General features: G+C 36.4%; 1 protein-coding gene across 4 annotated transcripts in view; it reads left to right on the top strand.

Annotated features, from left to right (window-relative positions):
• PARG (poly(ADP-ribose) glycohydrolase) overlaps positions 1-16,313 on the top strand; it is a 119,091-nt gene extending 102,778 nt beyond the window's left edge. For all 4 annotated transcript variants that reach the window (XM_047703334.1, XM_047703335.1, XM_047703332.1 and 1 more), the window contains exons 16-18: positions 5,758-5,863; positions 14,417-14,545; positions 15,232-16,313. In XM_047703334.1, coding sequence (XP_047559290.1) covers positions 5,758-5,863; positions 14,417-14,545; positions 15,232-15,386 — 390 coding nt within the window. In that variant the 3' untranslated portion in view covers positions 15,387-16,313. The remainder of the gene's footprint in view (positions 1-5,757; positions 5,864-14,416; positions 14,546-15,231) is intronic.
• Positions 16,314-26,437: the final 10,124 nt, after the last annotated feature.

Here is a 26,437-nt window from a genome sequence, read left to right as displayed (position 1 = left end):
GCCTGGCACCATGAGAAGCCACTTGACAAATGTATGTTCTTTCATTCATGGCCAAATTCCAAAACATTTGCTTTTATAGCTGAGAATTAGTTTCCTAATTCTTTCTTTGAAAAAGCAAAAGGCAATAAATGATTTTGTTAAATGTCATCAACAACTTAGAGAACTAATCCAAATCCAAATAACTTTGGGTCTAAATAAAAGCATTCCATCATTTATTGGTTACATTTACCTATTTAAATAGAGTATGAATTTTAGTACAGCAACAGGGAGTATTACATAAACTGACAGCACAACTTGGAGAGAATTTAAGTTAAATATTTCTATCTCACTGTTTTGTAAACTTGGATTTAAAGCAGAAGTCTATATTAAAATGCTTTTAGAGATGACTTACAAATTCTACTTTTTTCATGCCAGAGAGAAAGTGAATAGGAATAGAAAAACTCATTTTTTCTAGGAAGTAAGAGAGCATAAGACCAGTTTTCACCATCAGAATTCATTGTGGATCTCTGAACTCTAGGGGCTTGTTTGCTACTTTTAGGTATTAGTCATCAGATAATAATTGAAAGGGCAATCCCACAAAGTGTTTTATTCTCTCTGGAAACAGTCTGCTCTGTCCAGGTTTCACCTGTCCTATTAGACCCACATCGTGACCTGCAAACAGAGTTGGTTTTTAAAAGGAAGAATTGGTCACCTTTTATCTAACTGGTATTGTGAAGCAATGTTTAATCCTGTGAGAGATCAGCTGGGTGACATTCTAGAGGAGAATTATCTTTGCAGTTGGGAAGATTTATGACTCCAGCTTGCAAAAGTGGCAAATAGCTCAGCAAGGGAAGAAAGAAATCATCTGTGAAAAGTTGTATTTAACCATGTTAGACTCATTCAAGTAAGATTAAGTAATGAATATATTTCATAGAGGCTTCTGGATCAGAAATTGATTAAGCAAACTGACCATCTCAACATGAAATCACCATTTACCCTTGTTAAATTGATTTCTTGATGTTTTTGGTATTACCCATTAACAAATTTGGAAAGAGGTTGTTATTAAACCAGAGTTTGATTCAATAATAGCTGCTGGTATTTCTTTTCTAAGAAGTTTAACACATAGAGTAGCTGATATAGCTCAGTTGTGAGAGTGTTAAAATGGAGGAGGAATTCAACATCTGATCATTTATATTTTCTTAAAGTACAGTTGACTCTTGAACAACTTGGAGATCAGGGATGCCAATTGTCTGCATGGTCAGAAATCTACGTGTAACTTTGAACTCCCCCAGAACTTAACTATTAATAGCCCACTATTGACTGGAAGCGTTACTGACAACATAAACAGTTGATTAACACATAGTTTGTATGTTTTATGTATTATATATACTATATTCTTAAGCTAAATAAATGTTAAGAAAATCATAAGAGAAAATACATTTACTATACTGTATTTATCCAGAAAAACCCCTGCATTTAAGTGGACCATGCAGTTCAAACCCATTGTGATCAAGGGTCAACTATGTGTCACTACTTTTCAGGAATATTAGCCCAAAATGTGTCATTTTTAGTGAATTTTGCCTTCAGTCTCTGAATATGTAGAATCAGAATAACAATAGGTATACCTAATCCAATCTTTGATTTCACACACAAGGAAACTAAGGTCTGCATAATTCTTTCATTTTAAACAAAAGCAAAATCAGTTTACTAATGTTGCAGTTATTTTATTTATTTTATTTTATTTTTTTTTTAAGATTTTATTTATTTATTTGACAGAGAGATCACAAGCAGGCAGAGAGGCAGGCAGAGAGAGAGGAGGAAGCAGGCTCCCTGCTGAGCAGAGAGCCCGATGCGGGGCTCGATCCCAGGACTCCGAGATCATGACCTGAGCCGAAGGCAGCGGCTTAACCCACTGAGCCACCCAGGCGCCCCTGTTGCAGTTATTTTAAAGAGAAAAAAGTCACCCATGATTCTACCTTTCAAAAAGTTGTTTTCACTGTTATAGGTCGTTCCACATGAATATTTAGTTTCATAAAAATGTGTTTAAAAGTTATCTATAACTTTGTATTTTACCTGTTTATCAATATATTGTAAATATTTTTCATATTTCCTAATATCTTCATAATATGTTTAATGTCCATAAAACTGGTAGGATTGATGGTAGGATGATTAAACTACTATTTTTGAACAATTAGGTGTTTCTAAGTTTCTCTCATTATCCATAATGTAGTAATAAACCTCTTTGTTATTTAATCAAATAACAAAAGAAATTTGCAAAATTGTTATTATTTAATCTAAGGATAATTTTTTTTTTTGAAATATCCAAGATATTTTTTTTAAGATTTTATTTATTTATTAGATCACAAGTAGACAGAGAGGCAGACAGAGAGAGGGAGGGAGAAGCAGGCCCCCTGCTGAGAAGAGAGCCCAGTGTGGGGCTTGATCCCAGGACCCTAAGGTCATGACCTGATTCGAAGGCAGAGGCTTAACCCACTGAGCCACCCAGGTGCCCCGATAATATTTTTTTTTAAGTAGGCTCCACACCCAGCGTGGGGCTTGAAGTCACAACCCTGAGATCAAGAGTCACAGGCTCTATCAACTGAGCCAGCCAGGTGCCCCTCTAAGGATATTTTAAGACTCTTGATTAATATTACTTTATTCTCTTCCAAAAGATTCTTTTTTTTAAAAAATCCTCAAGCAGATGCCGTGCTGAGTGCAGAACCTCAATCTCAGGACCCCGAGATCATGACCTGAGCTGACATCAAAAGCCAGCCAGTCAACTGACTGAGGCACACAGGTGCCCCTTTTCCAAAAGATTATTAAGGATTTTTTTTTAATGTTATGTTTGTTTTTAAGAAATCATAGTATTCTAAGATCTCAGAAAATCAGTATTGGTACCACCTATGTTTAAGTTAGACAAGTGGTGGTAGGTTGTCTTCAAGTAAACAACTCTTTAGGAACAATAATTGTTAAATTATTAATCTAGCAAACAGTATAAACTGTTTATATTATAATGAAAGATAGTTTAATTATATCTATTGGGCCTGCTAACCTTGGTGTTGAAGCCTAAGTTCTTACTTCAGTGTGCATGTGTTCATGTGTGTGTGTGCCTCGGTGTTTGTGACCAATATTTCCGGGAGTACCTGGGTCCTGAGTATTTCCTGGGTCCTCTTCTGGGCCTGTAGGTTTTTACAACTGTTTTTTTTTTTCTTTGTTTTATTTTTCACTTTCTTTGCTTCTGTCCTACATTTCTGTCTTTATCTCATTATTTCCCAGCTAGGCTCTAGTTTGTAACTCTAGATACCAGTGTTTTCTTCCTGTCTCTTGCTTTTCAAAGCTCCCCTTTGTACCTTCAGGACTCCAAAAATACCTTTATCTTCCCTTTCTTCTTCCCTTCCCATCAAAATTCATTCTGAGAGATAACTGTTCATTGGTATCCTCTTCTTACTGTCCAAGATCTGAATGATTCCCCTTTTCCCTTTAAAGTTGTTTATTAGTAAAAAAATAATAATAACTCTGGAGAATGTCAGGTCAGGATGTGACGATACTAGTTTGAGCTGGCTTTTTCTTCTTAATGCTCTGATTAATCTCCTCAGGTGCTCTGGCTGTGAGTGTGGGGGAAAAATGTTATTTGTTGCCAGCATGGAGCTCTTGAGAACTCCTAGTACCTTTTCCCATGAAGTAAGAACTTGGTAACCCTTTTGAGGTCTCTATCCATATCTGAACTTTATTTTTTAATAAAGGGTCCCATTGCTGTTGTAAAAGGAAATAATTCCTGATTAGTGACCGTGTTCTGGTCTCCAGCATTTGAGGGATCCCTCTCCTTACTGTAGGAGGGAGAAACATAGGTTGTCTCTCTAAAGAGGACTCAGAGGAGCTTGCTGCCTGTCTCTTATTTCTGACCTTAGAAATGCTTGGTTTAAACAGAATAAAATTTGTATTTAATGATTATAAACAGTTATTCTTTATACCCAGTTACTTTATAGTTGTTGTATATCATTTAATTTCTGGTTAACTTTTTAAAGTTTGGATTCGTTTTGATCAAAACACCAAATGCAATTAATGTCAGTTTTATAGTTTGTTTTTGTTATGGCCATTTTTCAAGGTAGTTGTGGAGGGGTTTTTTTGTGTGGTTTGTTTTTTTGTTTGTTTGTTTTAGTACAGTTGATTAGTCCTTTAGATTGGATTTTTCTCCTAATAATATAAATATTTCAAGTTCTCTGTTAGGCTCTAGTTTCACCAAGCTATGTTTGCTCATTAAAGATGTCAGCCCAGATACAGAGATGGCAGTAGGAAGAGACTAAAGCCATTCTGACAGTATAAAAGAGAGGCAGCCCCAACAGGAGGCTAAGATATCATCTTCTTCGTGTAGGCCTGTTAAGGAAAATTTGATAACAAACCAAGTGGCAAAGTTATGTCTATTCTGACAGAGTTTGTTCTCTCCCTTGTTGGCATAAAGACAGAAACTCTATATTTTTTAAGAACCTGATGAAAAAAAATTGAGCTCTTTGATATTTTTGATCTGAAAGAGACTTTCAGAAGCTCCATGCATCTGATTACACAGGTAATTTGTGAGTTCTACTGTAAGCTCTGTATCACAGCGTTGAATAATGGTCTCGTACCAACTTATAATTAATATCTGTCAGGATTTACAGCCCAGGAGGGGGTGGAAGGAATAGCCTTGTTAATCTATCCAGACAGTGTGTAAAATAAATTTTTATACCTTTGTGGAAGCTTCAGAAAGCAATTTACTATATTCTATGTGTGGGTTTCATGGAAGCATCTTTCTTTATCCTTGGTTTTTCTCTGGGAACATTTGTCACACTTCATTCTTTTTATTTTATTTACTATATACATAAGCTGTATTTTAGGCTTTGTTTGGTACTCAAGAGAACCCAGGGGAGATTTGCTTTGCTGTTATATTAAACTTTTTAATATAGTCTGATAGTTTCAGAGAACTAAGAACCCTTAGGAGGCAGAAAAACCAACCGGGCTAACAGTACAGAATGGAAAACAGAAACTCTGGGACCTTAAACTGCAGTCTTCTCATATAAAAAATTAGCTGTTCCTCTAATTAATACTTAGCCAGCATCCTTAGGATATATTTTACTTTTCTCAGGTGACTAGCAAATTTTAAAATATTCTGGCTTAAAACAGAGCTATGAAACAAGAGAATCTTAGAGCTGGAGGGGATCTTAAAGGTTATTGTATAACCAGATGTAGGAATCGCTTTTATATATACAGTTGTTTGCTCATTATCAAGCATTTCAGTGGCAGGAAGCACATTTAAAAGCTAATCACAGTTACTAATCTAGTCCCAATAATTCAAAGTGAGCACTGAAGAAGCATAATGGAAAAAAGGGGGTGATCAGAAGCCTTCAAATAAAGAAATGTGTTAAGTGCCTTTCCTCCCTTTAGTTCCTGGTAGTTTGTAATTTGGATCCCATCAGTTCTTGAATATCCCTGATATATCCATTTATATTTGTTTGATTAAGATAAAGAAACTGAGACCTGTATTAGTTTAAAGGCTTTGATTTGTCTAGCATCAAAAGAAATAAATACTAGAATTGATCATTTCTTACTCTCTTCTTGTATAATCCCAGGATTTTATGCTTTTCCCTCTACCTTGGCCCCAAAAGAGAGAAAGAAAGGAGGGAGAGAAGGGAGAGAGAAAGGGAATGGAACATAAACTTGATAATAGCTACTGATCCTAGTACATCTTCCAGAAATACTGTTAGTGTCTAATCACTCACATGTGATGTTTCTTTCATCCTGCAGGCTTACTGTGGATTTCTCCGTCCTGGAGTTTCTTCAGAGAATCTTTCTGCAGTGGCCACGGGAAACTGGGGCTGCGGTGCCTTTGGTGGTGACGCTAGATTAAAAGGTGAGTAAATAAGTTGTTTTAAGAAGGCTAATAGCATTGTGACTAGGGAGAAAAGTTAGTCCTTCAAACTGGGATTTCTAAGGTTCTATTGTAATAAGAGACCACAAAGATCAAAGAGAAGAGAAAAACAATATTTGACATGATCCTCTTTTTTTCCTTATCATGTTTAAAGGAATTCTTATTTTTATTTACTATTTTCCTGCAGAAGTCACTTATCTATCTCTTTGATCTATCAGACACAGTATTTAGTTGAATAGAGATACGGAAGAGTCCAAAATGACTATGAAGTTTCAAACCAAAGCACCCATTAAGCTCCCTCCTTGGCAGAAGTGATTTTGATGGACAGAACTATTTTGTTGACTCATGCATTCACCAAACTTAAGAGGCATCTGTTGTGGTAGACTGAGAGTACAAAAGTGAGTAAGATGTAGTCCTTGCTTTGAAATTCACAGTATATGGGAGAGGCATAGACAAATGTAGTATAGTAGTGAGTAAAGGTACACATGTGTGGGAGTATAGCTTAGGAGAGCTGCATGAATAACATATTTGAGGAACCGTTTGGATACCCAAGAAGGATAAACATTTCTTGCATTTTATTGTTTATGGTAAAAATATCACAAAATCTGATCAACAAAATTATTGGCCGTTTAGCAAATTATGACATTTTCTTAATTCTCAAAAGTGCTAGTTACAGGGACGCCTAGGTGGCTCAGTTGGTTGGACGACTGCCTTCGGCTCAGGTCATGATCCCGGGGTCCCGGGATCAAGTCCCGCATCGGGCTCCCAGCTCCACGGGGAGTCTGCTTCTCTCTCTGACCTTCTCCTCGCTCATGCTCTCTCTCACTGTCTCTCTTTCAAATAAATAAATAAAATCTTTAAAAAAAAAAAAAGTGCTAGTTACAGAAAATAGTATTATATCATTACTTAGGAAGGTTACTGTTCTGTGTCAGCCTGACTGGTCTGATACCAGCTAGGTGTGCTGCAGTATAATCCTGCCATTACCTCCTGGAGTTAGTACAAATCCAACAGGTTAAGGGCAGAGTCCTCCATAAAACCACCCCTACTTCAGACTCTAGCCACAAGTATAGGGCAGGGTGTCCCCAGGCTACCTATACCTCTGACCACCTGCCTATTAATCTAAGGTTCTTACAACCCCCTTTGGGTTTGATAATTCACTGGAATAACTCAGAGAGCTCAGGAAGGTGCTACTACAGTTTTATGGTAACAGGTGAGTGAGATCTGGGAGGGAATACAGAGTTTCCATGCCTTCTCTCTGTGGTGTCAGGGTACATCACCCTCCTCACACATTAATGTGTTTGTTAACCTGGAGGCTCCACTGACCTTTGATGTCCGAAAGTTTTCACTGGAGCTTCATTATGTAGGCATCGTTGATTAAATCATTGGCCACATCATTGAACTCAATTTCAGCCCTCCTTCCACTCCCTGGAGGTCAATGGCTGAAAATCCCAAACTTAGAGCTCTCTCAGGGCCCTCCCAGAGTCACTTCCTTAGCATAACAAAGACAGTATCACTTTAAAAATTCCAGAGGTTTTTGAAATTTTTTGTTACACTACAGTTATTAAAGTAACAAGAAAACAAAGCAAACATAAAACAAGCAGCTAGACTTGATAGCCAACCTAGATACAGATAAAATCTGTTTCGCTGGGAATAAAATAGTTAAGTCTGTCATAATTTATGAGTGTTACTTTTGTAAAAGTGACACATTTACTATTTTTTTAATCCAGAAAAATATTATGAAGTATGTAAAAATCATCAGAATTCATTGTTAGCATTTGGTGACCATCCTTTCAGAAGACATTCCTATGTAACAATCTGTGTAACCATTTGACATTAATAACATCACACCATACTGTCTATGCTCTAAACTCTTCTTTTTGAAAACCCTACAGTCTAATGGATTTCTTTCAACACCAACAAATGTAAATGTACTGTCAACATTTTTAATAGCTACATAGCATTCTGTTGTACGTACCTCTGTGTACCATAAATTATTTCACTGGTTCTCCCATTTATATACAGTTGGTTTATTTTATCTCATATTATAAGCAATACTGCAAAATATAAATATATGTTACATATCATTATTTTTGTAGAATTAATTCCTATAAGTGAGATCAATGACTCAAAGGACATATATATCTTTATATTTTGATTACTTGTTGCAAACTGTCCTTCTGAAAAGCCGTGTCAATTTATACTATCTTCCTTATATAAGAAACTTTACCAATATGGGATTTTGTCAACTTTTAAAATTTCTCTGAGGTTTAACATTTTTCATACATATACTACTGCCCATTTTTATTTGCTTTGTGAATTGCTTTTTCACTCTTCTGTTCACTTAGCTCTTTGGGAATAGTTTTGACTTTTCATTGACTATTAATAACTCTTTGTATATTAAAAAAATGTTAATTATCATGTTGCAGGTATTTTTCTCAGTTTTTTTCATTTATTTCAGCCTACTAGGTTGTTGTCATGTGGAGTTAATTTTTATGTGTTCACATATTTGTGGCATGTTTAGAAAAATCTTTTCTATTTCTTCATTCTAAAGATTTTCTTACCCATACTTTTTTCATATTCAGAAACAAAAACTACATGTTATTATTTTCAGTGTTTTGAAAATCTATAGAAGAAAGAATTTCTGACTTTATGAAATCCTTTATCATCCTCAGTTTGTTTGAGAAACCTGTTTTTCGCTCTAGGCTTATTGATCTTATGACAGACACTTTTTTTCTGTTTTTCCCTTAAGTAAAATTAATGAGTAGATTCATATCATCAATCCAAAAAACCAGGTCTGCCATAAGCCTTGGTCATTTGTGATGGACAATTTGAGAAGCTTTATAAATGAGTTTGTTTCCTTTCTTTTCCTTATGGCATAAAAAATCTTTTTCTCAGATTATAGTTTTGTTTCCCCTGGTGAGTATCAAGCATAGCATTCAAAGATTTTCATTATGTATTTCATTTTCTCAAGTATTGAGACTTAAACTTTAGAGTGACTTTTTGACAACTCCCTCCTCTTCATGAATTTGAATAATCATCTAAAAATTGAAGTAGTTATTTATTCTTTAGTGGGGAATTATTTGCTAATATTGATTTTGGAAAGAAAGATATTGCGGTACATCTATGTAATGAAATATTATGCAGACATTTTAACTGTTGCAGAAATACAACTGCTGACATGGAAATATGTTTTTGGAATACTGCCAAAGCAGGGGAAATGCATAGTATATGCATGATATAAAGCATTTTAAAAATTAAATTATGAATAAAATAAGTATCACACAAATTTGTAACCCTGGATGAATTATTTAACCTTTTGATACCCATCTTGCCTTATTTTCAAAATGGAGATGATACTAATATGTCCCGTATCTAGTTTTTGTAAGGATTAACTGAGTTAATTCTTGTAAATCTTAAGTTTGTGCTTTTGAAGCTGCTAGAACCATTCAGCATGCTGTAAGAACTCCGTGTTAGCAATTTTTACTAAAATCATATGCTGATGGCCTCAAACCACACCTGTGATATGAGTATCCATCATTTTACTCATTTTTAGTTTGGTTCATTTGTTGCAGGAGGACACTATGAATTGTTTTTTGGTGTTATTTATATGTATTTGAATTTTCCTCATAGCTTAGCATTGATGCCAAAAAGAAAATTAAAATCAAGCTCCCTGCAGGTTAATTTAAGTGATTATTTTGGCACCTAGTTGTGCTAGAAGTTAGAATTTGATGCTTTTATATCATACTTGGACTTAGTCCATATACCCTATTAGATTTGTGATTTATTCTCCTCTAACTTGGGATGCAAGAGAATTCACCTAAATTCTGAGACTTAATTCTTTAGATTTGCAAAGGTCTTGGAGATATAGATAGTGAGGTCTGAAGACAGTTCTGTTTAAAATGATCTTTTGTTAGTGATTACTGATATATATATAGTGAAGATTTATTTATATTTTTGGAAATTTCACTTGTATATTTATAGCCTAACAGTGCAAGGAAAAAAATTATAGCAGGGATTATGGAATTCTCCGCTCTAAAAGAGTCTTTAGGGATCATCTGATCCAACTGCTTCATAGCATAGCTGGGAAAAATGCAGGCAAGAGAGTTAAGTGACTTGGCCAAAGTCATGGTTCTAGAGAGCTAGCAGATGGTTGAGGACTGAACTCCGGTCTCCTGTATCCAGTCCCAACCTGCCTGACACATGCTAATGTTGCAGCCCAAATAGAAATGGATGTGAAATAAAAAATGTAATGTAAATTGGTTTCTCTTACTACGATCCAGCCTCTTTTTGGTAGCTATGTCCAAGCTTACCTCTAAGAGCCTATCCATAGGAACAAGATGGCCTGTGAAGCTTTTTTAAAATATATTCTATAGGGTGATACATTTTGGATGTTTTTATTCAGACTTCATTTTCATAAGTGGCAAATGACCCGTGATCTTGTATTTATGTATATAAGGAGGAAATAGAACTGAAAGGACTTTTCTTTGGGTTTCTCTTTTTTTAATAGGAAATACTTAAAGCCAAATTTTCATTCAAACTAAAAGGTAAGAAATGGTACTTCTTGATAGAGGAAAGTGACAATTTGTTTTTCCTTTTTTATATGTAGTTTAGGTTAATTAGGAACCTTTTAAAAGAGTGTACTGAAGCTTTAATATATGCATAAGTTGGTTGAACAGTTTTAATTAAAACTTACCTCTATTTTGAGATTAATTACTTTCAACACTGTAAGATTAATGAGGCCTAGTCATGGTACCTCACATGTTGTAGATATTCAATAAATATTAGTTTGGAAATTAGGTAATACTTTGGTATTTTAGAATCTCACATGTATTATGTCTTAGATGATTTTCCAAATTTGGGGATAGTCAACTATATCAAATTTACTAGTCCAACTTAAATATATTTTTCTTTCTTAAATAATTTTTAAAAACTTTTTATTTGAACATAATTTCAAATATACAAAAAGTTATAAAAGGAGAAACGACTGTGTGTGTGTGTGTGTGGACATGCATATATAAATACACACATGGACAATTTTTCTGAACACTTTGAGCTCAAGTTATATACATTACACCTGTTTTCCTACATACTTCCAGTATGTGCTTCCTAAGAATAAAATATTCTCTTATATAAACACCTTATAATTATTAAACTCATAAATGTATATTGATAGAATAGTTTTATCTACTCTATCATCTATGTTCCAGTTTTGTCATGTACTGTAACAAAACCATTTATAGCCTTCTTGCCCTCCAATACACGGTCCAGGGTCAGGTATTGCCTTTAGTTACGTCTTTTAGCCTCCTTTTGAATTTGGAGTATTTCCATAGCTTTTTTTTTTTTTTAATCTTTTATGACATTGACATGTATTTAAAAAACACTGTGTTCCTTGAGTTTGTCTGCTGTTTCCTCATAATTAGGTTGAGGTTATACATTCTTAGAGTACTGCATAGATAATAGTATTTAGAGGCACTTGATGGCTATCTGACCTCATTGATGGTGTTAATTTTGATTATGCAATCAAGGTGTTGTCTGATTTCTCCACTGTATAGATAGTTTTTCCCTGCCTTGTAGCTAATAAGCCATCTGGAAAGATACTTTAAGACAAAATTTCCGTTAGATTTGGCATCCTTTAGTGATTTTTGCCTGATTCAGTCTTTACCATGATGGCTGCAAAAGAGGATTATCCTGTGCTATCTCTCCCTCTACCTTACTGATTTAGTCTTTGACTTTCTCCTATGAGTAAGAGCCCCTCCTTCTTTTTTTCTATTATATGTTATCAGTGAGAAGAATCATTATCATTATCAAGAATTCATATTTTTTCAGTGGTTTGTAATTTATTACTGTATTTAATATTTTGGTGCTGAGCTTGTCCAGAGTTGACTAGTGGGCTCTCCTTCAAACTGGCTCCTATATCCTGAGCACTTTCTCTGCTTTCTGGCATAACAAAATATCCTGGGCTTATCTTGTACCTATCCTATTCTAACTGTGGAATCAGGCATTTCCCTGAGGAATCTAGCTCCTTTAAAGGGGGAATGGTATTAGAAACCAAGATCTGGGCACTACATGTGCTCGCTGCTGCTGGGGTGTCTTCTTTTAAAGCACATTAGCAGACAAAGCTAAGAATACACACACACACACAAACACAAATGTATGTATTTTACAAGTCTCTGAGTATACACTAGTGCCTTCCATTTCAATCCATCCCTGTTATTTTTTTCTTCCCCCATTCAGGCTTGTGTGTCCCCTCTTCTGTGTCCCCCAGCTCCCAACAGTATCAACACCTTTACTCATTTGCTCAATCCTGAAATATATTTAAAAATAGTTTCAAAATTGTTTTGCCTGAACTACTGTGGTAAGCAAACCTAGTAAAAAGAATTGGGGATTTGTTTGTAATTCTTTTCTCCTTGCCCAAGACTGACAGTATATTACTCATATATTATGCTCATAAGTTACTTGGGTTAGTTCTTTTTTCTTTCATCTTTTTGTTTTTCCTTTTCCCTTCAGTGTAGTTATGTTATTCTTTTGAAATAAAATTAGGCTAATTTGTTATTGTTTGCATTTAATTATAGTTTCCTCTCCATTCCCATTCTTACTTCTATTTTTTGAATATATAGAGTATCAACATGCTCTCAAAATAAGGGGTGCCTGGGTGGCTCAGTGGGTTAAAGCCTCTGCCTTTGGCTCAGGTCATTATCCCAGGGTCGTGTGATCAAGCCCCGCATCTTGGGCTTTCTGCTCAGGAGGGAGCCTGCTTCCTTCTCTCTCTCTCTCTGCCTGCCTCTCTGCCTACTTGTGATCTCTGTCAAATAAATAAATAAAAATCTTTAAAAAATAAAATTAAAAAAAAAAACCATGCTCTCAAACTCAGAACTATACTGAAGTTATTCTCCATAATGTTTTAGTTTTATTCCCATCTCCCTTTTTATGAAGTAAAAGATATTATACCTTTGTTGTTTTTTTCAGTTTATATCTATGTTCAGTTTTATTGTTACTTAAATTTGTTGACTTTTCTCCAAAGAAGACATACAAATGGCCAATAGACATATAAAAAGATACTCAACATAAACCTCATCATCAGGGAAATGAAAATCAAAACCATAATAAGATATCATTTTATACCTATCAGAATGGCTAAAGTCAAAAACTCAAGAAACAAGTGTTGGCAAGAGTGTGAAATAAAAGAAACACTCTTGGCACTTTGGTGGGAATGAAAAGTGGTGCAGCCACTGTAGAAAATAATATGGAGGTTCCTCAAAAAATTAAAAATAGAACTACCTTACGATCCAATAATCATACTATGAAAACACTAATTCAAAGGGATATATGTACCCCTATGCTTATTGCAGTGTTATTTATAATAGCCAAACTATGGAAACAGCCCAAATGTCCATCGAAAGATGAATGGCTGAAGATGTGGTATATATATTCCACATACGTGTGTATGTATGTATAATATTACTCAGCCATAAAAAAGAATGAAATCTTGCCATTTGCAACAACATGAAAAGAGCTAGAGAGTGTAATGCTAAGCAAAATAAGCTAGTCAAGAAAGACACTATATCATTTCACTCATGTGGAATTTAAGAAACAAAACAAATGAACAAAGGGGAAAAAAAGAGACTCTTAACTATAGAGAACAGATGGTTAGCATAGGGCAGGTGAATGGGGGGGGTAAAACAGATGAAAGGGATTGAGAGTCCACTTATCTTGATGAACATTGAGTAATATATGGAACTGATGAATCACTATATTGTGCACTGTATATTAAATACACTGGAATTAAAATAATAAAGTCTTCAAAAATTTTTTAAAAATGAAAAATGAAATAATGTCCATTTAGATTAAGAGTATGAAGGAACTTAATTTTTGGAAACATACTTCAGGCTCCATGATTTGTAACTTTGATTTCTGGGGACAGTGGTTCACAATGATTTTCTCATTCCAGCATACCAGATTTACTATTCAATGTTTTCAGTAACAATGACTCCATGCTGCAGTGATTGGGTGGAGGTGGGAGTACAGGAAGGATGCAGGTGTACGCTCTAAGTCATTTTGAGAATGCTTGCTGTAGGGTTAATGAGAGCATTAGAACCTCCCAAGTGCATTATTCATGAAAAATCATAGAGACTCCTATGATACAAAAGACTGGTGACTATGTAATAAAACAAAATAATCAAATCAAGCAAGCAAAGAAGTTTAGTTCCAAATTGATATAAGTGAAAGAAAATAGCTCCTTAGTGCCTTGACTGTGCTGCCTCGGATGCATCTTCCTTTATTTTCCCAGAAAGGTGCTTGTGTGGAATTCTGTGGCTTAATGATATTCTCAGAGCATGTCTGAAAAGTCACACAATTAGATGATTTATACCCATCTGTATTTGCCATTTCTAATAACACTTATATTTGGTTTATAAATCTGTAATCCAGAATAAAGCTGTGGCACACCAGCTGTAATTTAGCTGGTTGAAAGAACTGAAGGTGTCTTAATGGGAAGTGTCATAATATAGCTGTGTGTTTTTTTTCTCTTTGCTACAGCCTTAATACAGATACTGGCAGCTGCTGTAGCTGAGCGTGATGTGGTTTATTTCACCTTTGGGGACTCAGAATTGATGAGAGACATTTACAGCATGCACACTTTCCTTACTGAAAGGAAACTAACTGTTGGTAAGTAGGAAATAGACTTGACACTTGGTATCTAGGTAAGACTGTCCACCATCTTGGTGGACAATCAAACACTTGCTGAAACTGGATGGATTATGGTGGATAAGAAATGAAAGCATGACTTTGAGAAGGGTGGACAGAGTCTTAGTTGGGCAACATCTGCAGAATCTTTTTTCTGACAAAGTTTTATCTGCTATCTTGAATGGGTATGTCAGCTTATTAAAGTCAGGCCAAGAAGCTGGAGTTTAATATACATTTTTACATTTATGCATATAGAAAACTAAAAGAGGGATGGCATAGGAGGATAAGTTCAAGTCTAAGAGGCCTCACTCTGAGTCATATTTATCAGACATAACAGCATATTCATTTGTTGTATTTCAGCTGGATGTGAAAGGCCTTGGTATCCTGGGAGCTGAATGTAGAAATAAAGTTGCCACAGACTCCTAAAATGATAGATGGCTGATGTACCATGTATAGCCCGTTGTTGTCATGAACTAATAAGTAGTTTCTTTACGATACTTAAAAAAATTTTTTTAACTTTATGTCAGAAAAGCCTTCCAGGAATATGACATTCATGCTTTATTTTCAAAAGCCAAAAGTGAGCACATGTTAACATGTGGAGTGTTCTTTAGTAATTTTATACATCTGTATACCTTAATGTGGATATTGGTCTGGCCTTTACTCTCCAGGAGAAGTATTTAAGCTGTTGCTCCGGTATTACAATGAAGAATGCAGAAACTGTTCCACCCCCGGACCAGACATCAAACTTTATCCATTCATATACCATGCTGTTGAGTCCTGTGCAGAGACCACCAACCAGCCAGGACAAAGGACCGGGGCCTGAGGAGCTGAGTAAATAGAACCTCCTTCCACCTCTCACCAGAAGCGTCCTGTTGGACTTGTCAGGTGTAATATACAAATTGACTTAACTTAATATAAATGTGTATATAATCCAGTTTGTGGGCAAGGATGCAATCCCTTCCACACACCGGCACTTGTCAGTTTGTATATGTAAGCCCCCTCCATCCTCACATACACAGGCTTAAATATATTTTGTTTGCCTTTTTTTTCTATTTCAGTCTTCATCCTTCAGTTTTTCTTTCCTTGCCCCTCAGATTTTCTGTGAAATCCCATGAAGGGTTATGCTCAGCCTGTCAGGTCTCTTTTTTGATGCCTGTATATTATGCACATTGCCTCTGCAGCTAGCAGATGCCAGGGAAGAAGTTGAAAACCAAGAAGTTTTTAACTGGGTTTGCTAAAGATTTCCCTGTAAGCCTTTCACCCCCAACCCTTGTTACGATTGTGTTTGAGTTTTTGAATTTTGAAAATGAAGAGTTGAGGATTTTTTTCATACATGTTACATAATACACATCCCCTAGGTTAAAACAATTTTGTAATTCAGACAGAATAATATCCAGTTATAGTTCTTTTGCGACATCACCTTGATCTACAGTGGTTTGTCAGTCCTTTCTTCCCTGATCAATTTTTATTAATACCGTTTTTGGAAACTGACTAAGATGGAAGGAAATGTACAATAAAAGAGTTTCCCAAATGGTGTTTTAAAAAAAAGAAAAGATACCAGAGAGTTGCAGGATTTTTCTTTTCTTGAGTATTTTTTTCTTTTCAAATTAAAATTATTGTTTGTTCTATGGTGCTTGAGGCATATTCATATAACCAAAGTTTAGGAACTGGGAACTTACGCTGATTTTTACATATTGAAGTTTCTCTTGTATTCAAAGGTTATAGTTAATAAATTTCCATTAACAAATCATTTCTCAGAAACTCCCATATCATCCATATTTTATATATAAATATAAACATATGTTCTTTTAAGTGTGTCTGTGTGCAAGCACATAAAATCAAATAAAACTAGAGTTATGGAAAATGATTAGGTTTAGGCTTAATCAAGGGCTCTGTTTAGAATCATTTATTTATAATAAACTCTCATCAAACATATAATAATGTCTTTTGGAGGTTAAAAATGAAAGCTGTTGCTGCATTGAGAGTGGAGTTTAATTGTGAAGCATTTATTCATATTTCTAAAATAATCCTTAGCTATACTGTTGAAGCTCTAGTTTATAGTCAGCTGTCAGAAAATGCTATTGGAGGTCAAATCCTACTAATAAGAAATTTTGGTAGATGATCCAAACTCCTGGTGTCAGTGTTGGCAGGAAAAAAAGGGACCATGGCCAATGTCTGCATCTCTTTATTTGTGTAGAGATTGAGAGGTTAATGGAATTTGGCACCTGATGATATCCACTTGTCATTGACCAAGTTCTTTACCATAGTGACTACAATTTTTTTTTTTATATAGAGAGACTTTTATTTTTATTGCTTTTAAAAGATAACTTCATAGCAAAAATAATAACAATGTATTATGGTTTTTGTTTTGGTTTTTTTTTTTCTTTTTTTTAATAATTTTTTTTATTTTTTATAAACATATATTTTTATCCCCAGGGGTACGGGTCTGCGAATCGCCAGGTTTACACACTTCACAGCACTCACCATAGCACATACCCTCCCCAATATCCATAACCCCACCCCCCTCTCCCAACCCCCTCCCCCCATCAACCCTCAGTTTGTTTTGTGAGATTAAGAATCACTTATGGTTTGTCTCCCTCCCAATCCCATCTTGTTTCATTTACTCTTCTCCTACCCCCTCAACCCCCCATGTTGCATCTCCTCTCCCTCATATCAGGGAGATCATATGATAGTTGTCTTTCTCCGATTGACTTATTTCGCTAAGCATGATACCCTCTAGTTCCATCCACGTCGTCGCAAATGGCAAGATTTCATTTCTTTTGATGGCTGCATAGTATTCCATTGTGTATATATACCACATCTTCTTTATCCATTCGTCTGTAGATGGACATCTAGGTTCTTTCCATAGTTTGGCTATTGTAGACATTGCTGCTATAAACATTCGGGTGCACGTGCCCCTTCGGATCACTATGTTTGTATCTTTAGGGTAAATACCCAGCAGTGCAATTGCTGGGTCATAGGGTAGTTCTATTTTCAACTTTTTGAGGAACCTCCATGCTGTTTTCCAGAGTGGTTGCACCAGCTTGCATTCCCACCAACAGTGTAGGAGGGTTCCCCTTTCTCCGCATCCTCGCCAGCATCTGTCATTTCCTGACTTGTTAATTTTAGCCATTGTGACTGGTGTGAGGTGATATCTCATGGTGGTTTTGATTTGTATTTCCCTGATGCCGAGTGATATGGAGCACTTTTTCATGTGTCTGTTGGCCATCTGGATGTCTTCTTTGCAGAAATGTCTGTTCATGTCCTCTGCCCATTTCTTGATTGGATTATTTGTTCTTTGGGTGTTGAGTTTCAGGATATAAAATCAATGCACAGAAATCAGTTGCATTTCTCTACACCAACAACAAGACAGAAGAAAGAGAAATTAAGGAGTCCATCCCATTTACAATTGCACTCAAAACTGTAAGATACCTAGGAATAAACCTAACCAAAGAGACTAAGAATCTATACTCAGAAAACTATAAAGTACTCATGAAAGAAATTGAGGAAGACACAAAGAAATGGAAAAATGTTCCATGCTCCTGGATTGGAAGAATAAATATTGTGAAAATGTCTATGCTACCTAAAGCAATCTACACATTTAATGCAGTTCCTATCAAAGTACCATCCATTTTTTTCAAAGAAATGGAACAAATAATCCTAAAATTTATATGGAACCAGAAAAGACCTCGAATAGCCAAAGGAATATTGAAAAAGAAAGCCAAAGTTGGTGGCATCACAATTCCGGACTTCAAGCTCTATTACAAAGCTGTCATCATCAAGACTGCATGGTACTGGCACAAAAACAGACACATAGATCAATGGAACAGAACAGAGAGCCCAGAAATAGACCCTCAACTCTATGGTCAACTCATCTTCGACAAAGCAGGAAAGAATGTCCAATGGAAAAAAGATAGCCTCTTCAATAAATGGTGTTGGGAAAATTGGACAGCCACATGCAGAAAAATGAAATTGGATCATTTCCTTACACCACACACGAAAATAGACTCAAAATGGATGAAGGATCTCAATGTGAGAAAGGAATCCATCAAAATCCTTGAGGAGAACACAGGCAGCAACCTCTTCGACCTCAGCCGCAGCAACATCTTCCTAGGAACATCGCCAAAGGCAAGGGAAGCAAGGGCAAAAATGAACTATTGGGATTTTATCAAGATCAAAAGCTTTTGCACAGCAAAGGAAACAGTGAACAAAACCAAAAGACAACTGACAGAATGGGAGAAGATATTTGCAAATGACATATCAGATAAAGGGCTAGTGTCCAAAATCTATAAAGAACTTAGTGACTACGATTTTTAATCATCTCTCTAAATCCAAGGTGTCTGGGTTTATTTCTACTTAATATTAAAGTCTTTTCCTTCCATCCCAACCCATTCTAAGCTTTGGTTAAGCATTCATGGTTCTACTTCATATCTTTTTTCTGTTTCCATATCTTTTCCACTTACCCGGCCCCGAGACTAAGTGAACAGTTCTTTAAAACATGACATGAACAATATAAGATCTTTTGTGTGGTAGAGAAATCATTAAATCCAGGTAAGGAGACCACCCAGCCTAATATTCCAGAACACAGAAGCTAAGACCTAACTGTTGGTACTGAAGAGGCTTAGTGACTGGGCCATCTACCTGAGTACCTCTCTCATTTGAGAGTTTTCCAAGAATAAAAACGCCTACTTTGTCCCAGTACATTCCAGGATTGGGACAGTTTAATCAGATGGAATGTAAAGAGAAATAATGTCCATCTTTTGAGGCAGTAGGAATGCCCTCTGTAAAAATAGGGAAAAAATCAGACATCTAATTAACGGTTGTCTGTTCTAAAACATTTAACAGCATCTTTTTATTCCCTTCCATTAGGGGTTTATTGTTTCATTTGATGTTGTTTACCCTTCCCTCCTTTGATCTGTTGAGGCATGAAGCAATATTTTAGTTTAGAATTCATAGGTGATTAATTAGCTCACTTGGTTTACACTTTCCGTCTAGCTCACTCAAATGCCATAACAGTTGAAGGAAGCAATGCGGAGTAATAGAAAGGATATGAGATTTTAAATCAGACAAACTAGGTTCAAGTGCTAGCCACATTCCTTGCTAATTCTCTAAATAAACTGAATTTCTGAGCCTTATTTAGCTCATCTAGAAAACAGGCTATTAGCACTTATTAGGAAATACTATATATAAAGAAGTGCTTATAGGGTCTGGAACATAGTTGGTGCTCAATAAATGTCAGCTGTTATAATTGACCAGGAAACATTTATGGAGCATCTATTGTATATTAGGTACTATACTAGTAGCTCTGCATATTTTAGCCCACTTTTCCAATGGGCTAACCAATGCCCAGACATGAGGGAATACCATCTGAACCTCCAGAAGTTCATTGTGAGAGGGGGCTTACTCTGTCATTGCTGGAGGAGATCACATAGAACAAAGACTCTGACACTGTTGTTCTCCACTAAGTTCCTACTATAAGTTATTCTTCATAATGAATAACTGATTATCAGTGGGGTATATTAAAATATCTCTGGGAGAATTATTTTTTTTCTTGCTGGTTGAAGGGACATTAAAGGCAGGCAGACCCAAATTGGTACTTAAAGGGGAGATTAAAAAGGAGATCTAACCAGGCTTCATGACTGCCATTCTGGGTATTTAACAAATATTTATTGCTTTGGAAACCAAATATTGATTAAGCTGTCCCAATGCAAGAATATGATGGAGCAAAGAAGTAGCTGGGTTGCATTCTTTAAAACTTCAACGGGAAGAGAAGCAGTTGTGTATAGATTCTCACCTGTTTGTTTGTTTGTCTATTTCCTGTCTTTTCCAATCTGTGTGGCTGCATGTTCATGACTTTTTCCTGATGTAAGGAAAACCTGAATCCTAGTATGTCTGCTGTAAAGTTAATACAATTTAGAAGGCCTGTACTTTCTTCGTTTAACCTTGTGGATCTGCCCTAATCCTTTGTTTTTGGAAGTAAGAGAAAGACCAGCCATTGCTGGCACTTGAGTTCAGTTATTTAATCCTGTTCTTCTTTGGGGGCTGAAAAGGGGTCCCAGTTGATATGTACTGAAACAAACTACTAAAATCCACTGACCACTGCTGTTCTTTGTGCCTGTGACAGAATGCCCTCTGTCTCTCCTCATCGAATTCCCACACAGATCTGCTAAGCCTCCAGAGCAGAAAGTTTCCCATACAAGACAACCAAAACTGCTATGTTCACCTGATAGTTGGTTTTGTTTTTCCTGACTATTTATTTTAAAAGTAGGACTACCATCTCATGATGATTTTGAACTTGGGGATAAGGAGAGGTCTGTGCTAGTGTTTACATGATTTTTTGTAGGACTAGAATAAAGGAATTCTGATCCCAACCTCTTTTTTTCTCAAGTAATCTATGCCACTTTTGAGATGTTCATATGCATGCTCTCATTTTCAATCTACAGAGTGTGTCCTAGGCATTTGGTGAAAGTTTTTACATGTAGATTTGTTATTCCACATCATGTGTTAAGCATGTAGAGATGGTCACTGTCACAAGGAACTTTCCAAAAATAAGGAGAATTCTGGCTGTATTAGTTTTTCATCCTGGCCAGGTTCCTAAGACCATGTTTCCTGGTATTCATTCCCTTTTCCTAATTTCCATCTTCCAAGAGAGCTCAAAACAGGGACAGGGAAGATGTCTTGAAGGTTCTGAGGACCACTATCCTTCCATCCATTCACATATTCATTGACACAGGTATCTTCTGTGGGTATCCACTGAACTTTCTGCTCAGGGATACAAAGATGAATGACTTGTCCTCTGTACTCAGATTTAAACAGAGAGGGTAAGTGATCTAAAACTCCATAAATAGTATTTTCTTTTCACTACTCTGTTCTTATTGAACCTAGAAAAAAATAATTAAATTTTTATGTTGTCAATTTGGAAACTTGAATAGACAGTTGCACCATATCAGTTCACCACAATGTTGAACTCCTTGACACAATTTCCTCTGTTGGAGATTTGTGTAAGCAAATGGGCTGACTTAAAAAGTAACATTAAGATGGGCTACCTTCATGCCCTTTCTTGACTTAATATAGGAGCTGGCATCCAGTGGCTGCCATCTTGATTCCTGCCATGTTGATTCCCCTGGTTCTTAGATGGTTCCTGGATTCTGAGAAAGTAGCACTGGAAGCTAAAAAGTAGATTTCCTAATGGAAATGTACTTTTCCTTGTAGTGAGTCCATGTAGGGTAGGTAAAACGTCAGCTTTTATTTTAGCTGAAATTATATTGCCTCCATTTGAATACTGCATATTTAATCTATGAAGAATGAAGAAAATCAGCTTAACAACTGAATCTTACTTCATACCAAAATATTTCAAAATATGATGACATCGAGGATAAAACAACAAAAGGGGTCCTTGTGGTAAAGTGGTAGAGACCATCATGTCAGAATGTTGTATTTTCTGTTAAGGTTTGTAACAGTAACCTATAAACTTATTTAAAAAAAGTGATCTTGAACACTTGTGACACATTTTCATCATGATCTTGACCTCATAGAGTATCATTTATTCTACAGATACCATATTTTGTTAATTATAAAATGAACTTTTTCCACATTTTGGTATTTGAAATTCAAATACTTCTAAAAATTGATGCTGTGCCATCTGTGCCATAATTTAATTTTTTTTTTTTTAAGATTCTTTTTTTTTACTGGGGCTCTTGGCTGGCTCAGTCAGTCAAGTCTGTGCCTTTGACTCAGGTCATGATCCCGGGGTCCTGGGATTGAACCCCACATCAGGCTCTCTGCCCAGTGGAGAGCCTACTTCTCTCTCTGCCTGCTGCCCCCATCCCCCCACCCCCTGCTTGTGTGTGCGCTCTCTCTCTCCATGTCAAATCTTTTTTTAAGAGATTTTATTTATTTATTTTAGAGAGAGAGAGAGAGAGTGTGAAGTGGAAGGGGCACAAGGAGAGGGAAAGAGAGAATCTCAAGCAGACTACACTGAGCACAGAGCCCTGTGCGGGACTTGATTTCATGACCCCAAGGAATCATGACCTGAGCTGAAATCAGGAGTCTGATGCTCAACTGACGGAGCTGCCCAGGTGCCCTTGTGGTACTTTTAAAAATAATACATAAAGATATTTTATCATCTGTGGCATTTATATTTGAGGAAACATGGCAGTTTGAATGCCAGCTCTGTGCTGGTCACTTTTAAGCTTTGGAGCTGTAATTAGGACCAAAACAGACTAAGTTGGAGAGTGCAGACAAGAGCCTGTAATACAGTTTAGACTGGATGCTCAGGCAATGTTTTTCTTTTTAAGGAGAACTGCAGAATACACAAAAATAAAATAGAGTAATGAGCTTCTATGCATACATCATCCATCTTCAACATTACCATTTCATAGCTAATCTCATTTGCTCTAAAACAGACGTAAGAATCTAAAAGGTGGAAGAGAAGGCAGACTGGCTATAACAGTATTAGTAATACAGCCCTTAGTACAGGGCTAAGGCAGTCCTGGAATCAAGGAACAATCCAGTGGTGAGTTCCCTGGAATTTCTTATTCCCTCATATATTCCATATTGATTATAGGAGAAGGCAGCAACCTGGACGTTTTTAGTGCAGGTAAAGGGGCAAGAAAAGCCTGCTCTCTCTAGCTAAAGGATCAGGAAAGAGGCAGCCTAACAAGACTGAAAACTTTTATGTAATAACTGCTCTACTCTAGCCAAACACCACAGAAAAAACTAAGCCAACACCAGCAACAATAATGTGTAGAACTTAGACTTCCATCCTTTCCAGGTTATAACAAAGTGCCTCAATTATGTTGGGTTGTATCCAGGTTCTTTCCCCTTTTCTTTTAGGTGCCTTTCCCCCTTCACGTTACGTGGATCAAATAGCCTCACAGAGTTAGGACTTTTCATCATGGCTTCACAGATCTGAGGCCACTCACACACTTCATCCACCATCCTGCATTGTCAGTGGAGAATACATGGGGAAGGGTAATGAGGTGTTCCCCTTCCAAGCCAGAACTGTCACCATAGCTTATGATGGAACCTGAACTCCAACTCCAGCAGTGCAAAAGAAGCTGCCTCCTCTTGTATGTCATTCAAAGCAGAGAGGAGAACCTGAACTTCATCTTCACCTAGCTATAATGAGGCAGTGTCTCATTACATTATAAGAAGGATCTTGGCCCCCATCTGAAGTAGTAACAGAGGCCAGCTACAATAGATACCAGAGAGGAATGCTAAAACAAGATTTAATGAGATCCAGAATCTCATGATGTCCAAAATGTTCAACTTTCGGTGAACTCTATCACTTACCATTCCAAGGTCCAGGAAGACCTCAAATTGAATGGTAAAAGACAACTGCAGCACTAAAATCATACAGATTTTAGAGTTTTCTGGTAAAGCGGTGCCTGAGTAGCTCAGTTGGTTCAGCGTCTGACTCTTGATTTCAGCTCAAGTCATGATCCCAGGGTCATGAGACTGAGCTCTGCATCAGGCTCTGCACTCAGCACAAAGTCTGCTTGAGATCCTCTGACTCTGCCCCTCCCCCTGTTCATACTGTCTTTCTAAAATAAATAAGATAAATCTTTAGAATTTTCTGGTAAGGATTTTGAGCAGCTGTCTTAAAAATGCTCTAACAAATTAATATAAATGCTCTTGATATAAGTGAAAAAGTATCAGCAAGGAAATAGAAAGTTGCAACAAGGAAATAGAAGATATAAGAAAAACCAAATGGAAATTCTAGAACCAAAAAATAAATTAAAAAAAAACACTCCATGGACAAGCTCAGCAGCAGAATAGAAGGAAGAATCAGTGAATTTGATGATATAGCTGTAGAAATTAGCCAATCTGAACAACAGAAAATAGACCAAAAATAATAGAGCCTCAGGGACATTTGAGACTATAACAAATGATCTAACGTTCGTGACATTGGAGTTCCAGAAAGAGAAGAGGAAGAAGGTGGGGGCTGAAAAAATTTTTTGAAGAAATAATTTCTGTAAACATCCCAAGTTTGCTATAGATCCACAAGCTCAGTGAACTCCAAACAGGATTAAACCCCAAATCCACACCAAAACACGTCATAGTCTGAATGTCTGAAATGCCTGAAAACCAAAGGAAAAAATTCTTGAAAACAGCAACAAATGACACTTAGTGTTGACATACACAATTCAAATGACAATGAATTTCTCACAAGGCACAACAAAAGCCAGAAGGAAGTTGCACAACACTTTTAAGTACTGAAAGAAAGGAACTGTCAGTGCAGAATTCTATATCCAACAAAAATATGCTACAGTAATGAAGGAGAAACCAAGACATTCTCAGATGAAGGTAAACTAAGAGAATTTATTTCCAGCAGATCTGCTGTCAAAAAATGACTAAAGGAAGTTCTTGAAACAAAAGGGAAATGATAAAAGAAGGATCTTGGAACATCAGGAAGGAAGAACAGAAAGTAAAAATATGGATAAGTAGAACACACTTTTCTTTCTTTTTTTTTTTTTAGAACACACTTTTCTTAAGTTTTCTCAGGTTTGTTAAAGCAAAACAAAAAACCAGCCATTGTGATTTTCAATGTAGGTAGAATAATTAAGACAATTGGGGCGCCAGGGTGGCTCAAATGGTTAAGTGTCTGTCTTCAGCTCAGGTCATAATCTCTGGGTCATAGGATCCAGCCTGGCATCCAGCTCCCTGCTCACTGGGGAATCTGCTTCTCCCTCTTCCTCTCCCTCAGCTCATGCTCTATTTCTCTGTCTCATACGAATAAATAAAATCTAAAAAAAAAAAAAAAAAAAAAAAGACAATTAGAAATGGAAGGGTAAAGAAGTATAAAGTTCTATAGTTACCTCAAACTGGTAAAATGGTGACACCAATAAACACCAAAAACCAATAAAATAAAAATAAAATGACAAAATAAATTTATAATGTAATACCAGAGCAACTACTCTAAAGACTAGATGAAAAAGACCACTCAGGAGCGCCTGGGTGGCTCAGTGGGTTAAGCCTCTGCCTTCCGCTCAGGTCATGATCTCAGGGTTCTGGGATGGAGCCCCGCATGGAGCTCTCTGCTCAGCAGGGAGCCTGCTTCTCCCCACCTCTCTCTGCCTGCCTCTCTGCCTACTTGCAATCTCTGTCAAATAAATAAATAAAATCTTTAAAAAAAAAGACCACTCAATAACAGTATGGATATATCAAAATGGAATTTAAAAAAAAAAAAAGTTCCATTAACCTACAGATAGGCAGGAAAAGGGGAAAAAAAAAAAGTTAAACATAGAGAACTACCAGAAAATAAAAACAAAAAAATAATGGCAGACTTAAAACACTAATACGTCATGTTACATTAACTATAAAGGCATTAAATATAAACAAGATTGGCATAGTGGTTAAAAAAGTATATGACGCAACAGTATGAATGATGTGCTGTCTATAAGAAACTCGCTTCACATATTATGATACAGGTAGGTTGAAAGTTAAAAGGATGGAATATAAGACACACCTTGCAAACAATCAAAAGAAAGCACATGTGGCTATATTAATAGCAAAGTTGACTTTAGAGGAAAGAATATTAGGGACAGAGCGGGCTATTACATAATGATAAAAATGCCAGTCCACCAAGAAGACTGCAATCCTGAACATTTATGCAAAAATGTATGAAAAAGGGGCACCTGGGTGGCTCAGTCGGTTTGGCATCTGCCTTCAACTCAGGTCATGATCTCCAGGTCATGGAATTGAGCCCCATATTGGACTCTGCACTCATTAGGGAGTCTGCTTGGGATTCTCTCCCTTTCCTTCTGTCCACCCACAGCCCTCCCCAGCTCTCTTTCTCATAAATATTTTTTTTTAAAAAGAAATTAAGAGAAATTGACAAGTCTACAATATAGTCAGTGACTTTGGCAGTTG

This window comes from Lutra lutra, chromosome 14 (assembly GCF_902655055.1).
Source record: "Lutra lutra chromosome 14, mLutLut1.2, whole genome shotgun sequence".
NCBI lineage: Eukaryota > Metazoa > Chordata > Mammalia > Carnivora > Mustelidae > Lutra > Lutra lutra.
This window is presented reverse-complemented; position numbering and strand designations above follow the sequence as displayed.